Source organism: Meleagris gallopavo, chromosome 22, assembly GCF_905368555.1.
Source record: "Meleagris gallopavo chromosome 22, MGAL_WU_HG_1.1, whole genome shotgun sequence".
Taxonomy (NCBI): domain Eukaryota; kingdom Metazoa; phylum Chordata; class Aves; order Galliformes; family Phasianidae; genus Meleagris; species Meleagris gallopavo.
In genome coordinates this window covers 5,661,711-5,678,334 of record NC_139425.1, presented here as the reverse complement: position 1 = coordinate 5,678,334, position 16,624 = coordinate 5,661,711, and the positions used below count along the sequence as shown (strand labels likewise).

The window sequence follows — 16,624 nt, the reverse complement described above, 5'->3', positions numbered from 1 at the left end:
GCCCATGGGCTTCTATTTTGTTGTGTTCTGAGATTTGCCAGCCCAACTATGTTGTAACTGCCCTAAGAAGATGCCAAGTTCAGGAGCGTGTAATTATTTACTTAGCAACTCTTCCTAATTACACAGCACACTTGTGAACCGATAGACCGCTGTATAAATAACTTACACACACGTTGGCATTTAGAGCCTACACTGAGCGCTAAATTAGCCATACAATCCAACTTCAGACAACGCTCGAATCTTGTGATCAGGCACCACCCAGATCTTGCCTGATTTCTTCATCTTGGCAGAAAAATCAGCGTTCTCCTGCAAAGGCTGGTGAGGATTCAGCTGCGTTCAGCCCGGAGGACCTCTAGCGGCACAGCTGCACTCGCTTCCTGCCCCAGTCAGCACCGGTTCAAGTCTTTATTCTCTTGTTTACATCTCCTCCTGGGTTTCAATCCACTTTCTACAAAGTGATATTGAGCACCTGATATTGTAATCATAAACCCTGCAAGCGCAAGTCTGCAGTGATTGTCTAAGAAATGGGAAAAAGCAATACCGGATTGGAAATAGCTTTCATCCTTTGCCTCGAATTCAAAATCCCAGCGACAGAAATACAGCCACCTGAGCACGGAGGAATGGAAGGGAAATGCAAATATACAAGGTTTAGATGTCAGAACTGATGCCAACAAACAACCCAAGAAATGTTTGTCTGTTTCCTCTCCAGATCTTGCAGGCAGCAAACAAAGACAAACTTAATGCAGCCCATCTCTCCTTCACCAAAAGTATCTAATAGGACACTCCTCTGCCATACACACTGACAGAGACTGTACTGACTCATTAAGTATAGCTGTTATTTCTGAAGTATGTTTCAGGAAGAACGCAAGGCTCCACCAGGACTTTGGACTTGGACAGGGCATCTGAAGTGATAGCGGTTGAGTAAAGGTTGGAGGAGAAAGAAAATACAGTGCTCAAGTCTTCCCCAACTGTGCAGCTGACAACTGTTTGCTCCGTGGGTTATTAGGCTTCGGTAGTGACATCTGGTGTTGTACAAAGCTGAGAAAACATTGTATAAGTTAGGACCACTGCAGCCAACAAGCGCTGTTTTGGCCTTCCTGAAAACACACTGACCAGAGTCCTCCAGTTTAACAGAGTAACAATAAAGTGAAGCAACACCCCTGAAGAAAGCAGGTACTTCTGGTGCTGCAGATAAACCTCCAAGGCCTGCAGGACATTCAATAAAGAGCTACACTTGCTTTACATTTTCCACTAAAATACGCTCCATAGGTCAGGATAAACTCTTGAAACACTGTTCCCTTGTTAACCTAGGGACCAACTCAATATCAGACAGGTGAAGGAGGATGCCTGTTTAGGTGATCAGAAGTAAAGCCTCTCTTCAGGCACAAAGAAATAAGAATGCCTTCTCCCATGAGAAGCAGATTCTGCCTCCTTTATGAAATAAAACTAGGGGCAGAAACGTCCAGAAATACAAACCTAGATATTACAATCTGGGGTCAAAGCAATTTCAAAGAAGCTGAAATACACCAAGTTCTCCAACAGCTCTAACCACTAAGAGACCTAGACACTTCCCTTCCAACAGAAGGATTTTGAAAACTAAGTAGAATTTCCCATGTTAGGTCTCAAGCATAGACAGATAGATACTCTCTAAACACATTGTCTATATTTACTTCATTATCTATTCCAAGTTTAAACTATCATGTTGAAGCTAGCATTTACCCAACTGAAATAACGAACATCAGCTAAGATGCGAAGAAAGGATTTTATTGCAAGCACAGTGAGCAATGATCAGGTTCCATCTCACATGACTGTGACTAAGGACATGTACAAACCACCCACCCTTCTGTTTTTAGCAGTCCTTGTTTTCAGGTGTACATCATTTCTGCCATGTGAGACATTTTCTTTGGAATATACAAGTAATATTCCATGTATCCTGAAAGGTCTTCGATAGTCACATCATCCACAAAGGCTCTGGCTTGCTCAGAGCAAGAGCGTGGGGAACTTGATGGAGTTCTCGATGGCAAAGACTGGGAGTGATCCTCGGCAACTGTTCTTCTATCAGATGCCAACGTGAAAGTGTTCTGCAAGCCAGAGAATTTATACACCTCCATTTCTTGCCATCGTTTACACTGACAGGCTTTATCTACACAGGCACACGGCTTATTCTTGTTCAGCTTGGACACAGATCGGAAGTCAGAGAGCTCTGCAGTCTTTAGGCTTGCTTCAGATACTAAAGAAATGGCAGTGGGAGAATTTTCTTGTGTGTTCACTGATGTGGACTGTGCAACAGAGGCTCCGGAACAACCAACGCCATCTCTTTTCTGGCCAATGTCTGAGGCAATACTGCATCGTTCGTGTGCACAAGCTTCCTTTGGGACTAATATTCCAAACGCACTGCCATCAGCTGGGGCATCAATCTGGCCTTTGTGCACCAGTTGGTTGCACGTGGATTGTGATTTTGTGCTGCAGTGAATAAATTTTGGAGGATGAAGAATTGGGGACTTGGAACGCCTGCGACGCTGAGTTCTCACAGCTGCTCTTGAAGGTTTCTTCACAGATCTAACAGAGAAAGATACAAAAAGTGAGTGAAGTTTCACTAAACGACTCACTGTTGGACTAAGGATAACATTCAGCAAAATATCTAGTGTTGCATGCAAGAGCTTTAAGCTCAGAGTATTTGCTCAGGGTATTCTACTATCTTGGAATTTGACATTGTTCTAGTCAAGCACCTGTAAAATGTATAAAAGGAACACCTGAGAAATGAATCCTGAAGTGTTTAGGGTTAAAAAAGATGAGTAAAGCATGTAAGATAACCTCTGAGAGAAGGACAGAGCACAAGAAGATGGCACAAATCAACAAGAACATCTTTGTTACAATCAAAGATGCATGAAGTTCTGCATACACAATCAAGAATTGTTTTTAATATTGCATCTATAGCACACTGACATCTTCTACAAAGTTTAATAGCTAGTGAAAGAGATGCATTCATGACCATGTAAGTGAAAAACAGTAGTCCACAGTTATATTAAAATCATCTATAATGTTTAGCTGACCAGCATTTCCTTTTACTTCATGTAATTGTAAATAAGAACAGTCGTATATGACAAGGAAAAAAAGTACTGCAGAGTATTTTAAACAACCTCCTTAATAAAAATAAATGTACACCTCTTACTTAGAGCCCCAGTTACTGGAAGAACTGGCTATTTAAAATTCATTTTCATCATAATCACATTTGAAGTAGCCTGACAATCCCAGACTTCTCTTACCCATGCCAGGTATCCTTAGAAGTACAAGCATTCTTAGGTTTGGTTTCATCTGCTGCTGCTCTAACTAGTGCTCTTGTCCCTTCACCAATAGAAAGAGAAGCAGTAGAGCTGTGAAAAATGAACAATTAATAGCAAAGATTAGCTAGCAGGCATGGAAATGCTTGTGACCTTTCTTCCCAGAAAAGATTACCCAAATCATTTCTGACGTGCCTCAAAAGAGCTGCCCACAAGGACAACACAGATCTTCAGGCAATGTTATGCAGTTCTATGCCAGAAAACTGTATAACAAACTTCCCCCAAAGTTGATGCCATACGGCAGTGAGATTGCACATCCAAACTCCACACCTCAGTGTGGAAGCACACAGAACAGCTAAACCTCAGTTTCCCCAGGAGAGGGGAAAAAACATCACTGAAGAGATGTGCCTCTTTTTCCAGAGACAAATAAACCATTCTTTCCTAAAAATAAATGTTCTTCGGACATAAATAGACTTTGTTTATCTGAAGAACACTTATGCCTTTGTCTAGGACAATGTAAGCTGAAACTCTTCATACTACTGGAAGTTCACCCACTTGAGCAACAGAACTGTGACAAATTTTCAACTTTTATTCAAGTCAGACAAAACAGCAAATTTACTCCTTTCTCTAGTGCTATAAATCCACCCCAAACTGAGATTTCCAATGATCTGTGACAACAGCACAAACCATTTTTCAAGCTGTGACTTCACATATTGGTCTGGAATTGATAAGGATCGAGTAATTTTACACTAAATTGTTTTTTAAGCAGGACTGACTTCCCAAGAAATGGAAATAAGTCTTCACGTGCCACTAAAGGACAGCATTAAAAGTATTTAAGAGACTAACCTGTTCTTCAAGCACTTGCTGTTTTCCATTTAAAACTATGAACACAGTAGTAAATTGAAGGTCAAGAGTAAAAAGCACCACTATTAAAGTATGTCTGACCTGGCTTCTGGACCAGAGATACTAAAGTAATGAAAGGCACTTGGGTGGTGACAGATTTCTAACAAGCTTACTTAAATGAAAGATAATATTAGAAGCCTCTCTACTTGCCACCTCGCTTCTAAGGGAATTCCAACTACCTCCTAAGGGAATTCCAACTACCCACTTGATATTTACATTCTGCCTTACAGCTGCACTTCAGTCAGCAGCATAACTGCATCACAGCCTGCAGCCTCCTGAAATTCAGTGCTACATATGTAATAATACACATTCATCAGCAGCAAAAGAATTACATAGAAACCATCTGTTTATTCTTGATTAAAAAAAGCTTTTTGCTAACAGAAGACACAACACATGCTGCTTGCCTTCTTCTGCCCGGTACAGCAAGAGTTAAGTATTACACATCAGATCTCCCATGAAGCAAGACAAAATAAGCACTCTTTTCCAGTTAGCATTTTTAGCTATAAACAGAAAGTCTGAAAGTCACATCAATAATAACAGTTTGTGTGGGAATCATGCATTGCATTTAATGCTCTCCTTCACTGATATGGAAGGAATATTTCTCTTTTGGGAAAAACAGTTCATCTCAAGACAGCCTGTACAGCAGTGATCATACGTTGACTTCCAGAGCCACAGACACAACCTGGGACAGCCAGAATCCTGCCAAAATGCATCTCAAGCAAGCTGTCAACTGCTGCTTATCATTAGGGCTGCTGCTGAGAGCTAACGATGATTTAACAAATCATGACTCCTCGAGAAACACAGCCTACAGTTAGTGAATTTATTCCAGCCTAACTACAATGAAGGCTTTCAGTGCCTGACCTTTCGAGATTACTTCACTCGTTCAGATGTAACAGTAAGGGTGTTCCTCTCTCAGTCCATTTGTAAGGTTAACTCCGTACTTCCCCATGCTGTTACTTACCCAGCTGCATCAACTCTCAGCTTTTTGAATGCTGTCTGCAGGCTTTCCTCATCTCCATCCTTAGCTTCTGTTTTCATCATTAAGATGGTCAGAAGCTGTCGGTTACCATATACTGCTAAAAACAGAAAAGAAACATGAAAATGAGAACAAATGCCACGTTAAAAAGATTAGTTGCCCAGCAGCACCATGATACATGAAAATAAACTCAAAATAGCAAACTGAGTGCACACAGCTGAGGTCATTCTAGTAGAATGTTTTTCAAAGTCAATTCAGAACAAGCTTTATGATACCCAGGAACGGAACAAACAGTCTCTTCTTGTACACCTGCATTGGTGAAATAGCAGTTTAGAGTAAAATCTGGTCAACAGCACCCTGCACATCTATTAAAGCTTAGACAGACTCTTCCATTTGTCTCAGAAATGCTACCAGGATACCTCCAGAAATGGTGAGAAGAAACAGCCTCATTAGAAACATACAGCTTTCTACAGCTATTTCCAGCAGTGAGGCTTGATACTATACGTACATAGAGTAATACTTAAAAAACCCACAAAAATAAACAGAATTCTCTGAAGACAAGACTGTTAAGCTAAGCATTTGTAGGTATTTGGTTAAATTCTCCTCCTCCATTACAAGTGGATGAAGCAGTGCAGTGACTCATGTTAGACCCACAGCTTTTGGATGTGCTCTATGACCTGCTGCTGCCTACTGCCACCATGGAGGACTAAAGAAAAAAGAACAAAAGAACAGACTGCTTTTAAAACGCATTAGCTTTTTATTTAAGCTGTTCAGATTTAGACAATCTATACTTCATTTTAATTACGTTCATACTATCCCAGAACACTCTAAGAGAGTTAAACTGCAGCTGTTTTTGATCATACACCCTGAACTGCTGGAAGAAGAAATAGGAAAGCAAGACTCAGAAGTGATTACTTTGCATGCACTCAGTCTTTAGAGGATTTTTTTTTTAACTTAAGTATTTAAAAGACAACAACAACAACAAAAAAAAACAAAACCAAAGCCCCAACTAACAAACCCAACCAACCCACTGAACACATTTTCTGGTTCACCCTGCCTTTGCTTTCAGTTTACAAGATGTAGATGCACTATTTTGAGTTAAGTAAATCAGAGGCAGTAAACTCACAACAGAAACAGGTCAAAATTTTGAAAGGATCTGAACTGCCAACCACACTTTGCTTAAGCCATCCAAAAAAACTTTCATAACCACCCTGATAGCCAAGACTACTGCTTCATTTCATGCTTAAAACAGAAAAACCTTTTCATCAACATAGCCTCCACTGCCACACGTTACATTCTTTACACACAGGTGTTTTGCCACCCCGGTCTCTGCAAAGCTACCTTATAATAGGATACAAGTCCCAGTGATTGACTTGAGTACTTCATGGGTTTGTGTGGATTGTGACCAGATCACAGGCCTTTGGGTTTATTTATTTATTTTAAACTTGCAAGAGGAAATCATACTTGACCAACTTCTTCTATGAAGAAATAACTGGCTTGGCAGACAAGAGGAAAGCAGTAGGTATTTTAACTCTGACTTCAGCAAGGCTTTTAAGCACCACCTCCCGTTAAGACCCTGACAGAGAAATTGATGAGGCATGGGCTGGATGAGCCAAGCAGTTAGAGGCAAACAGCTGTGCAGGGTCAGGCTGGAGGCCAGTAACAAGTAATGTACCCTAGGAGTCAACAGTGGGTCCACTCCTGCTTAATATCATCATCACGGATTCAAACGATGGCTTAAACTGCACCCTCGGTTTGCTGATGTTATGGACAGGAGGAATAGATACACCCAACAGTTTTGCTGCCATCCAGAGAGACTCTGACAGGCTGGAAAAAAAATGGGCTGACAGCAACCTCACTGCAGCTCAGCCATGGGAGCTGTGAAGTCCTGCCCCTGGGGAGTACCTCCAGGCACCGGGCTGTAAAGCAGCTTGGCAGAAAAGGCCCAAGGACTCCTGGTAGATCCATCAAAGGAAAAGTGAGCCCACAGTATACCCTTGCTGTGAAGAAGGTTCATGATATTCTGGGCTACATTAGGCAAAGTGTTGGCAGCAGATTGAGGGAGGAGATTCTTCCCCTCTGCTCAGCACTGACCAGCTCACACTGAGCCCTATTCTGGGCTTCCCAGTACAAGAGAGACATGGAGCTACTGGAAAGAGTCCAACGTAGGGCCACCGAGATGGTCAGTGAAGTACTTCTCATGTGAGAAAAGGCGGGGAGCTGGGGCTGCTCAGCCTGGCAGAGGCTCAGGGAGAATCTCATCAATGTCTCTAAGTACCTGAACAGAGGGTACAAACAATACAGTCAGGCTCTGTTCAGCAGCAACCAGTGCCAGGACGAGAAGTGATGGGTACCAACCAGAACAACAAAGCCCTGCCTGAAAAATCAAGAAATACTTTTTCTGAAGCATAGAAAATAAAAAGTGCAGGGAAGGAAAAAGAAGCAACCGGCACTTCGGTGGTTCAGTTGCTTAAGCAGATATGAGTTGGCAACTTCTGCTCCTGCACAGTCTCATTCCAGTTGGAGACAGCTCCCCATGCTGCCGCTCCAGCTGCTTGCTCTGCTCACATTCCAGCTGGACAGGCCTTGCTGCAGGCAGCCATTATGACACACACAGAAGGATGACGTACCACAATAACACTGAGGCACACGCTGTCCTGTGAGTCACACAGCAAACAAACACCAGAGAAAGAGGCTGGGACTGAGCCCGACTGTGTGCTGCTCAGCCGAGCATGGCGTTACTCAGACACGCACTTTGGTAAGAACACTGACTGGGGTAAAACCTGCAGTTCCAACTTCACAAAGCTTTTCCTGAAACCTAAAAAGCAACTTCTACACAACTAAAACATTAACCTGTAATCCCTACCTTAGAGATACCCAAACAATGCATTACAAAGAGCAAAGAATAAGGTCCATCCACACAAGGACCATCGAGTCCGACTCCAGGCTGCACACAGAACGCCCCAATTCAGACCCCCCGTCTGAGATCCTCGTCCCGACGCCTCTCCGACTCCGGCAGCTCAGCGCCGCGACCGCCGCCCCGGGCAGTCCGTCCCACGCCCGCCGCCCCGCAGCGAAGAGCCCTTTGCCGATCCCCAGCCGGACCTCTCCTTCGCTCCAGTAAGACAACGGCGGCAGGAGCGCTTCTCGGCCCGCAGGACGTTTATCAAAGCGCGCCGCAAGGCTCGCCTCACGGAGCGGCGCCCCCAGCACCGGGCCGCGCCTCGAGCCACGGCGCCGTCCCGCCCGACCCCTCGCGGACCTCCGCGCGCCCCGCACCGAACCCGCAGCGCCCGGCGACGCCGACGCGGACGGAGCCCAACGGACGCTCGCAGCTCTGCGCCTCTCCAGCTCTCCGCGCTCGCCAGCTCGCCAGCTCTCCGCGCTCTCCGCTCACCGCTCTCCGCCTCTCCGCCGCCCGGATGCGGGCCCTCAGCCGGAAGCGGCCCCGGCCCGGCCCCGCGCACGCGCGCTCCTCCGGCGCGGCGCTCGCCCCGCTTCCCGCCGTGCGCGGCGGCCATTGGCTGCGGGCGGCTCCTCCCCGCGCCTCGGGCGGCGCGGCCGGCGGGGCGACGCGGGGCTCGGGGCCGTGCGGGGCCGGCCGTGCGGGGCCGGAAAGCCCCGGGCCCCGCGCCGCCCGCCTGCGGGCCGCGCGATCGCCGCTAACGGCCGGCCCCGCTCGCCGCGTCGCGGAGCCGGCGGCGGCGGGGAGCGGCGGCACGACGAGGAGGAGCGGGACGAGGACGACGACGAGGCCGAGGCGAGCCTGCGGACGGCCTTCAAGAAGCTGCGGGTGGACGCGGCGCGGTGAGTGGCGCGGGCCGGTGCGCGGCTGTCGGTCCGCGCTGGCGTCCCGTTCTTCGCAGCCTCGCGGCGAACGGCGGCGGGCGGAAAGGCGCCTTTCTCTGAGCGGCGTCCCGTAAGCGCCCGGCAGGCGCTTCAGCTCTCGTGCCGCTAATTAACGCTGCCTGACGAGCAGCAAAATACGGGCTCGCAGTTTGTTCCGTGTCCCAGTCGCTTGCGCTTGCGCTTCCGCACCAGACAAGGCATGGAGCACGCGCTTTGGGGAGGCACAGAAGGCAAGGAATGTCTGTCGGCTGCACTTCCAGGGGCAGAAGGGGCTTTTTGGTCATTGTGTGTGGGAAACTGAACGGGAAATCAGTCAGTAATCTCTCGTCCGCTGCTGAACCTCACCCCCTTCTCCACTGATCGCTCCTCAGCTTGCTGCTACGAGTTCCTCACTTTGCGTTTCACACGGGCGGGCAGGAGCCCGCCTTCACCAACTGCTGCCTGACAGAAGCAAGAGGAATCTCAGTGTACATTCCCTTCACGTGTCCTTTTGTTGCAAATAGGCGGCAGGAGGACCGGCAGCAGCAGCAGCAGCAGCAGGAGGACCAGGACGACGAGGCCGAGGAGGAGCGGAGCCTGTGGACGGCCTTCAAGAAGCTGCGGGTGGACGCGGCGCGGTGAGTGGCGCGGAGCGGTGCGCGGCTGTCGGTACCGCGGTCAGCAGAGACAGAGCGCTCTGACAGATCTCTGTCAGGTCCCGTTTCTCACCGCTGACTGCAGAGGAGCTCAGGGCCGCACACGGAGTCGTCGCAGCCCGGCACCGGAAGCCGCGGGGCCGAATCGGGATGCTGACACCGTGCGCTGCGGCACCGCTGTAACGCGGCACTCTCTCTTTCAGCAGATGGATCGCGGCTCAGCCTGTGGGCGACGGGACGGTTCTCACGGCGCCGAGGAGAAGAGCTGCAGATGGAGCCCAGCAACCGTCCGTCTGCTGCCAGGAAGCACGGAATGGGTAAAACACACCGTCAGCTGCACCCCACGTTTGTTCTGCTTTCGGTCACTTAAAACTTGCTCGCTGTTGCCAGTGAGAGTTCTCACGCAAGTGCTTCAGAGTACGTTTTCCTCGCCCCTCCACCGCAAACCTTCTCCCTTTCAGTCTCACACCTTTGCACCCTCCCCTGCCCACCTTCTGGGGTGCTGCGAAGTACCTGGATATTCAGTGCCGTGCTGCCACTAGCTCTGATATCCACGCTGTGCGCTGCAGTGCAGTATGGAATGACGGTGGCCAACACAAAGCACCTTCAGTAAAGTACAATTTATTAATCACCAAAGATCTGGGGGAAGTACCTTTCAAACAGGAGTGTTTGCACGTAGCTCTCCTCTGGGAGAAGCCCGTTTTCTGCAGACTCTTACACCGTTCCTGTCACAGTCTGTACACCAGCAGCCGTCTCGTTTCTCTAAGCAAAGAAAAACAAACCAAAAACCACATGACATGTCATTAGCTGCGCTATAGAGCTCTGTGAGCAATGGCACAGGTTCCGTATTTACCTACCTGTTCACCTCTTACGACCCTGCAGGTGTGAGAGGACCTCCGGAGGATCGGCCGGTCTCTCACGGCAGAGACGTTCCAGGTCTCCTGTCCTGTATCCTCCCAAGCTTATACACTGCAGCACAAAACACAAAACCCACTCAGACACAGCAAAGACTCCCATCGCTTCCAGTGTTTGTGCTACAGCAGAACACGGCACAGAGCACAGATAGAATTCTCACTTTGAGGCCAGCCATGACAGAAGAGCCACAGCTGAACCTCTGCAGGCTTCCAGCGCTGAAGGGCCGTTGGGGAAGTCACGGGACAACTGCCTCGCTCTGCCCTCAGCACTTCACTCTAACTCACACACCAGCCAAACCTCCTCGGATTTCCTTTCCTTATCCATGCCTAACAGATCCTCGTGTGGAACAGCCTCCTCGAGTCCGCCTGCATTCTACTCTGAGGAGGCCCACACTTCCGCGGACGATACAAACGTTGAGGACATAACAGGATACCTCGAACATTATTTATTTATTCCAAAGAAAATGTCTCCTATGGCTGAAATGATGTATTCCTAACTGAAAGCCATAGAGAGTCACGTAATCATAGAGTTTAGTTTTGTATTAAAAAGAACCGCTGTACATAGTTTCATACAATCACAGGATGGTTTGGTTTGCTTTGTTTTGGAAGGGACCTCTAAGACCATCTCGTTCCAACCCCCTGCTGCCGGAAGGGACACCTCCCTCTAGACCAGGCTGCTCACAGCCCCATCCAGCCTGGCCTCGAAGGCCTCCAAGGTGGGGACGTTCACAGCCTCACTGGGCAACCTGTCCCAGTGCCTCAGCAGCCTCACAGTAGGGAATTTCTTCCAAATGCCCGGTCTAAGCCTACACTCTTCCCGTTCAAAGCCATTTCCCCTCGTCCTGCCGCTACCCACCCTTATAACAAGTTCCCCCCCAGCTTTCCTGTAGACCCCCTTCAGTACTGGAGTGCTGCTATAAGGCCTCATCAGAGCCTTCTCTTCCCCAAGCTGAAGAGCCCCAGCTCTCTCACCCTGTCCTCCTAGGGGTGGTGCTCCAGCCCTCCGATCATCTGCGAGGACCTGCTCCAACAGCTCCACGTCCTCCTTGTGCTGAGGGCTCCACAACCAGACAGTGCTCTACGTGGGCTCTCACGAGAGCAGAGGGCCGCAATCGCCTCGACCTGCTGGCCACGCTTCTCTTGATGCAACCCAGGCCTGGGTGGGCCTTCTGGGCAGCAAGCACACCTTGCCACCTCACGCTGAATCTCTCCTCAGTTCACGCTAACAAATCCTTCTCCACGGGGCCGCTCTCAAGCCGTTCCCCGCCCAACCCGTATCCGTGCTCGAGATTGCCCCGACCCAAATGCAGGACCTTGCTCTCGGCCTCGGTGAACTTCCCGAGGACGCCATGGGCCCACCTCTAAGCGTGTCCAGGTCCCTCTGGATAGCGCCCCTTCCCTCTAACGTGTCACCTGCACCACTCAGCTTGGTATCGCCTGCAAACTTGATGAGGGTGCACACGATCCCACTGTCCACGCCGCCCATAGAGACGTTCAATGGCACCGGTCCCATCACCAGTCCCAGCACCCATCCCTGAGGAAGCCACTCCTCACCGCGCTCCGCTTGGACACTCAGCCGCTGACTGCAGCTCTGAGTGCCACCATCATCCAGCCACTTCCTCATCCAGCCCGTGCTCCATCCATCACTTGCTCTCCCCACACTCACTTGCTCTCAAACAACCGCCATGCCATCTTTCAGTATCTCCTGTTGCCATTCAGTTCCTCCATGCCGCTTTCACTGCGATTTGGCGCTTTTAAACACCTTCCAGGCTTCCTTCTGAAGTCTGGCAGCGTTTGCAAAGCTCGCTGTTAACGTGTCCCACTGCTGTGAGAAATCTTCCTAGCTCAAGCTCAAGCTCTGTCTTCCTCATCCTGCCCCAGGCAGAAGAACGAGAAGGCGTTCAGTGTTTAGGATAGGAGGTGCGTCTCCTTCCCTCGAGCGCCGCCTGCCTCATTTGTGGCTGGCTCCATGGGGAACGATTCCCCTGCTCAGATGTGAGGGAAGGGCCAGAGAGCGTGGCTGTGCGCTTCGAGCCTCTCATCGCCTAACGAGCCCGCTCTGAAGCACTTCTGTTCTTCTGCAGGGCATCACACGTCATAACATCCCGAGATGTTAGAGCGGGAGCTCATCTCGTCCAGCCGCCCCGCAAGGAAGAGGGACACCACAGCTCCATCAAGTCGCTCAGGGCCCGGGCCAGCCTGGCCTGGAAAGTCTCCGGGTGCTCCAATGCCTCCTTCTCCCCGTAACTCCGGCCAACTCCTGCTGTCAGGAGCTCCTGGCGCCTACGGAACACTCTCACAATCGCGCCCACAGCTGCACGTATCCCGCCGGCCAAGAGCACTCTCTGCTCTAGCAGTGCGATCCCTCCCCACGCCCGGCTGCCGAACCACTTCAGCACCGCGCTCTGCACTGAAAGGAACCCCCCTCCTTCCCCGCTCCCCCACGCTTCCCCATAACGAAGGTCCTTCCACACAAGGACCATCGAGTCCGACTCCAGGCTGCACACAGAACGCCCCAATTCAGACCCCCCGTCTGAGATCCTCGTCCCGACGCCTCTCCGACTCCGGCAGCTCAGCGCCGCGACCGCCGCCCCGGGCAGTCCGTCCCACGCCCGCCGCCCCGCAGCGAAGAGCCCTTTGCCGATCCCCAGCCGGACCTCTCCTTCGCTCCAGTAAGACAACGGCGGCAGGAGCGCTTCTCGGCCCGCAGGACGTTTATCAAAGCGCGCCGCAAGGCTCGCCTCACGGAGCGGCGCCCCCAGCACCGGGCCGCGCCTCGAGCCACGGCGCCGTCCCGCCCGACCCCTCGCGGACCTCCGCGCGCCCCGCACCGAACCCGCAGCGCCCGGCGACGCCGACGCGGACGGAGCCCAACGGACGCTCGCAGCTCTGCGCCTCTCCAGCTCTCCGCGCTCGCCAGCTCGCCAGCTCTCCGCGCTCTCCGCTCACCGCTCTCCGCCTCTCCGCCGCCCGGATGCGGGCCCTCAGCCGGAAGCGGCCCCGGCCCGGCCCCGCGCACGCGCGCTCCTCCGGCGCGGCGCTCGCCCCGCTTCCCGCCGTGCGCGGCGGCCATTGGCTGCGGGCGGCTCCTCCCCGCGCCTCGGGCGGCGCGGCCGGCGGGGCGACGCGGGGCTCGGGGCCGTGCGGGGCCGGCCGTGCGGGGCCGGAAAGCCCCGGGCCCCGCGCCGCCCGCCTGCGGGCCGCGCGATCGCCGCTAACGGCCGGCCCCGCTCGCCGCGTCGCGGAGCCGGCGGCGGCGGAGGAGCGGCGGCACGACGAGGAGGAGCGGGACGAGGACGACGACGAGGCCGAGGCGAGCCTGCGGACGGCCTTCAAGAAGCTGCGGGTGGACGCGGCGCGGTGAGTGGCGCGGGCCGGTGCGCGGCTGTCGGTCCGCGCTGGCGTCCCGTTCTTCGCAGCCTCGCGGCGAACGGCGGCGGGCGGAAAGGCGCCTTTCTCTGAGCGGCGTCCCGTAAGCGCCCGGCAGGCGCTTCAGCTCTCGTGCCGCTAATTAACGCTGCCTGACGAGCAGCAAAATACGGGCTCGCAGTTTGTTCCGTGTCCCAGTCACTGCGTTGCGCTTGCGCTTCCGCACCAGACAAGGCATGGAGCACGCGCTTTGGGGAGGCACAGAAGGCAAGGAATGTCTGTCGGCTGCACTTCCAGGGGCAGAAGGGGCTTTTTGGTCATTGTGTGTGGGAAACTGAACGGGAAATCAGTCAGTAATCTCTCGTCCGCTGCTGAACCTCACCCCCTTCTCCACTGATCGCTCCTCAGCTTGCTGCTACGAGTTCCTCACTTTGCGTTTCACACGGGCGGGCAGGAGCCCGCCTTCACCAACTGCTGCCTGACAGAAGCAAGAGGAATCTCAGTGTACATTCCCTTCACGTGTCCTTTTGTTGCAAATAGGCGGCAGGAGGACCGGCAGCAGCAGCAGCAGCAGCAGGAGGACCAGGACGACGAGGCCGAGGAGGAGCGGAGCCTGTGGACGGCCTTCAAGAAGCTGCGGGTGGACGCGGCGCGGTGAGTGGCGCGGAGCGGTGCGCGGCTGTCGGTACCGCGGTCAGCAGAGACAGAGCGCTCTGACAGATCTCTGTCAGGTCCCGTTTCTCACCGCTGACTGCAGAGGAGCTCAGGGCCGCACACGGAGTCGTCGCAGCCCGGCACCGGAAGCCGCGGGGCCGAATCGGGATGCTGACACCGTGCGCTGCGGCACCGCTGTAACGCGGCACTCTCTCTTTCAGCAGATGGATCGCGGCTCAGCCTGTGGGCGACGGGACGGTTCTCACGGCGCCGAGGAGAAGAGCTGCAGATGGAGCCCAGCAACCGTCCGTCTGCTGCCAGGAAGCACGGAATGGGTAAAACACACCGTCAGCTGCACCCCACGTTTGTTCTGCTTTCGGTCACTTAAAACTTGCTCGCTGTTGCCAGTGAGAGTTCTCACGCAAGTGCTTCAGAGTACGTTTTCCTCGCCCCTCCACCGCAAACCTTCTCCCTTTCAGTCTCACACCTTTGCACCCTCCCCTGCCCACCTTCTGGGGTGCTGCGAAGTACCTGGATATTCAGTGCCGTGCTGCCACTAGCTCTGATATCCACGCTGTGCGCTGCAGTGCAGTATGGAATGACGGTGGCCAACACAAAGCACCTTCAGTAAAGTACAATTTATTAATCACCAAAGATCTGGGGGAAGTACCTTTCAAACAGGAGTGTTTGCACGTAGCTCTCCTCTGGGAGAAGCCCGTTTTCTGCAGACTCTTACACCGTTCCTGTCACAGTCTGTACACCAGCAGCCGTCTCGTTTCTCTAAGCAAAGAAAAACAAACCAAAAACCACATGACATGTCATTAGCTGCGCTATAGAGCTCTGTGAGCAATGGCACAGGTTCCGTATTTACCTACCTGTTCACCTCTTACGACCCTGCAGGTGTGAGAGGACCTCCGGAGGATCGGCCGGTCTCTCACGGCAGAGACGTTCCAGGTCTCCTGTCCTGTATCCTCCCAAGCTTATACACTGCAGCACAAAACACAAAACCCACTCAGACACAGCAAAGACTCCCATCGCTTCCAGTGTTTGTGCTACAGCAGAACACGGCACAGAGCACAGATAGAATTCTCACTTTGAGGCCAGCCATGACAGAAGAGCCACAGCTGAACCTCTGCAGGCTTCCAGCGCTGAAGGGCCGTTGGGGAAGTCACGGGACAACTGCCTCGCTCTGCCCTCAGCACTTCACTCTAACTCACACACCAGCCAAACCTCCTCGGATTTCCTTTCCTTATCCATGCCTAACAGATCCTCGTGTGGAACAGCCTCCTCGAGTCCGCCTGCATTCTACTCTGAGGAGGCCCACACTTCCGCGGACGATACAAACGTTGAGGACATAACAGGATACCTCGAACATTATTTATTTATTCCAAAGAAAATGTCTCCTATGGCTGAAATGATGTATTCCTAACTGAAAGCCATAGAGAGTCACGTAATCATAGAGTTTAGTTTTGTATTAAAAAGAACCGCTGTACATAGTTTCATACAATCACAGGATGGTTTGGTTTGCTTTGTTTTGGAAGGGACCTCTAAGACCATCTCGTTCCAACCCCCTGCTGCCGGAAGGGACACCTCCCTCTAGACCAGGCTGCTCACAGCCCCATCCAGCCTGGCCTCGAAGGCCTCCAAGGTGGGGACGTTCACAGCCTCACTGGGCAACCTGTCCCAGTGCCTCAGCAGCCTCACAGTAGGGAATTTCTTCCAAATGCCCGGTCTAAGCCTACACTCTTCCCGTTCAAAGCCATTTCCCCTCGTCCTGCCGCTACCCACCCTTATAACAAGTTCCCCCCCAGCTTTCCTGTAGACCCCCTTCAGTACTGGAGTGCTGCTATAAGGCCTCATCAGAGCCTTCTCTTCCCCAAGCTGAAGAGCCCCAGCTCTCTCACCCTGTCCTCCTAGGGGTGGTGCTCCAGCCCTCCGATCATCTGCGAGGACCTGCTCCAACAGCTCCACGTCCTCCTTGTGCTGAGGGCTCCACAACCAGACAGTGCTCTACGTGGGCTCTCACGAGAGCAGAGGGCCGCA

At 52.2% G+C, this 16,624-nt stretch overlaps 2 protein-coding genes and 1 long non-coding RNA gene across 14 annotated transcripts; 2 read left to right on the top strand and 1 right to left on the bottom strand.

Annotated features, from left to right (window-relative positions):
• Positions 1-1,743: 1,743 nt before the first annotated feature.
• On the bottom strand, positions 1,744-15,488 carry LOC100539221 (oxidative stress-responsive serine-rich protein 1). Of its 8 annotated transcripts, XM_085241640.1 has the most exons (7): positions 15,457-15,488; positions 15,252-15,361; positions 10,502-10,613; positions 10,297-10,406; positions 5,146-5,260; positions 3,267-3,374; positions 1,744-2,559 (listed from the first exon to the last, which is right to left on the bottom strand). In XM_085241640.1, the coding sequence occupies exons 5-7, from the start codon at positions 5,223-5,225 to the stop codon at positions 1,866-1,868; spliced, it is 882 nt and encodes a 293-aa protein (XP_085097766.1). In that variant the 5' UTR covers positions 5,226-5,260; positions 10,297-10,406; positions 10,502-10,613; positions 15,252-15,361; positions 15,457-15,488; the 3' UTR covers positions 1,744-1,865. The 8 variants fall into 8 exon arrangements, with proteins under 8 accessions (XP_085097766.1, XP_085097765.1, XP_085097764.1 ...); XM_085241639.1 differs by lacking the exons at positions 15,252-15,361; positions 15,457-15,488 and adding an exon at positions 13,508-13,642; XM_085241638.1 differs by lacking the exons at positions 15,252-15,361; positions 15,457-15,488 and adding an exon at positions 13,390-13,530.
• LOC146542960 (uncharacterized) lies at positions 9,629-10,613 on the top strand. Of its 2 annotated transcripts, none has more exons than XR_014887750.1 (3): positions 9,629-9,703; positions 9,851-9,961; positions 10,527-10,613. It is a non-coding gene; the product is annotated as an uncharacterized LOC146542960 (long non-coding RNA). The 2 variants fall into 2 exon arrangements; XR_014887751.1 differs by lacking the exon at positions 10,527-10,613 and adding an exon at positions 10,106-10,130.
• LOC146542959 (uncharacterized) lies at positions 12,669-16,088 on the top strand. Of its 4 annotated transcripts, none has more exons than XR_014887747.1 (5): positions 12,669-13,918; positions 14,468-14,581; positions 14,803-14,916; positions 15,061-15,547; positions 15,848-16,001. XR_014887747.1 is itself a non-coding variant. In XM_085241622.1 (5 exons), the coding sequence occupies exons 1-5, from the start codon at positions 12,669-12,671 to the stop codon at positions 16,008-16,010; spliced, it is 1,707 nt and encodes a 568-aa protein (XP_085097748.1). In that variant the 3' UTR covers positions 16,011-16,088. The 4 variants fall into 4 exon arrangements, 3 of the variants coding, with proteins under 3 accessions (XP_085097748.1, XP_085097747.1, XP_085097746.1); XM_085241622.1 differs by having other exon boundaries at positions 15,482-15,547; positions 15,848-16,088; XM_085241621.1 differs by lacking the exon at positions 15,848-16,001 and having other exon boundaries at positions 14,806-14,916; positions 15,061-15,568.
• Positions 16,089-16,624: the final 536 nt, after the last annotated feature.

Excerpts from the sequence above, each read along its gene's own strand:
- LOC100539221 (XM_085241633.1), bottom strand. The coding sequence starts at position 8,681 with ATGGCCGCCGCGCACGGCGGGAAGCGGGGCGAGCGCCGCGCCGGAGGA. Across the intron at positions 5,261-8,557 it reads CGGCGGAGAGGCGGAGAGCG|CAGTATATGGTAACCGACAG; the intron begins GTGAGCGGAGAG and ends TTCTGTTTTTAG. Across the intron at positions 2,560-3,266 it reads TCTAAGGATACCTGGCATGG|ATCTGTGAAGAAACCTTCAA; the intron begins GTAAGAGAAGTC and ends TTTCTCTGTTAG.
- LOC146542959 (XM_085241620.1), top strand. The coding sequence starts at position 12,669 with ATGTTAGAGCGGGAGCTCATCTCGTCCAGCCGCCCCGCAAGGAAGAGG. Across the intron at positions 13,919-14,467 it reads CTGCGGGTGGACGCGGCGCG|GCGGCAGGAGGACCGGCAGC; the intron begins GTGAGTGGCGCG and ends TGTTGCAAATAG. Across the intron at positions 14,582-14,802 it reads CTGCGGGTGGACGCGGCGCG|CAGATGGATCGCGGCTCAGC; the intron begins GTGAGTGGCGCG and ends TCTCTCTTTCAG.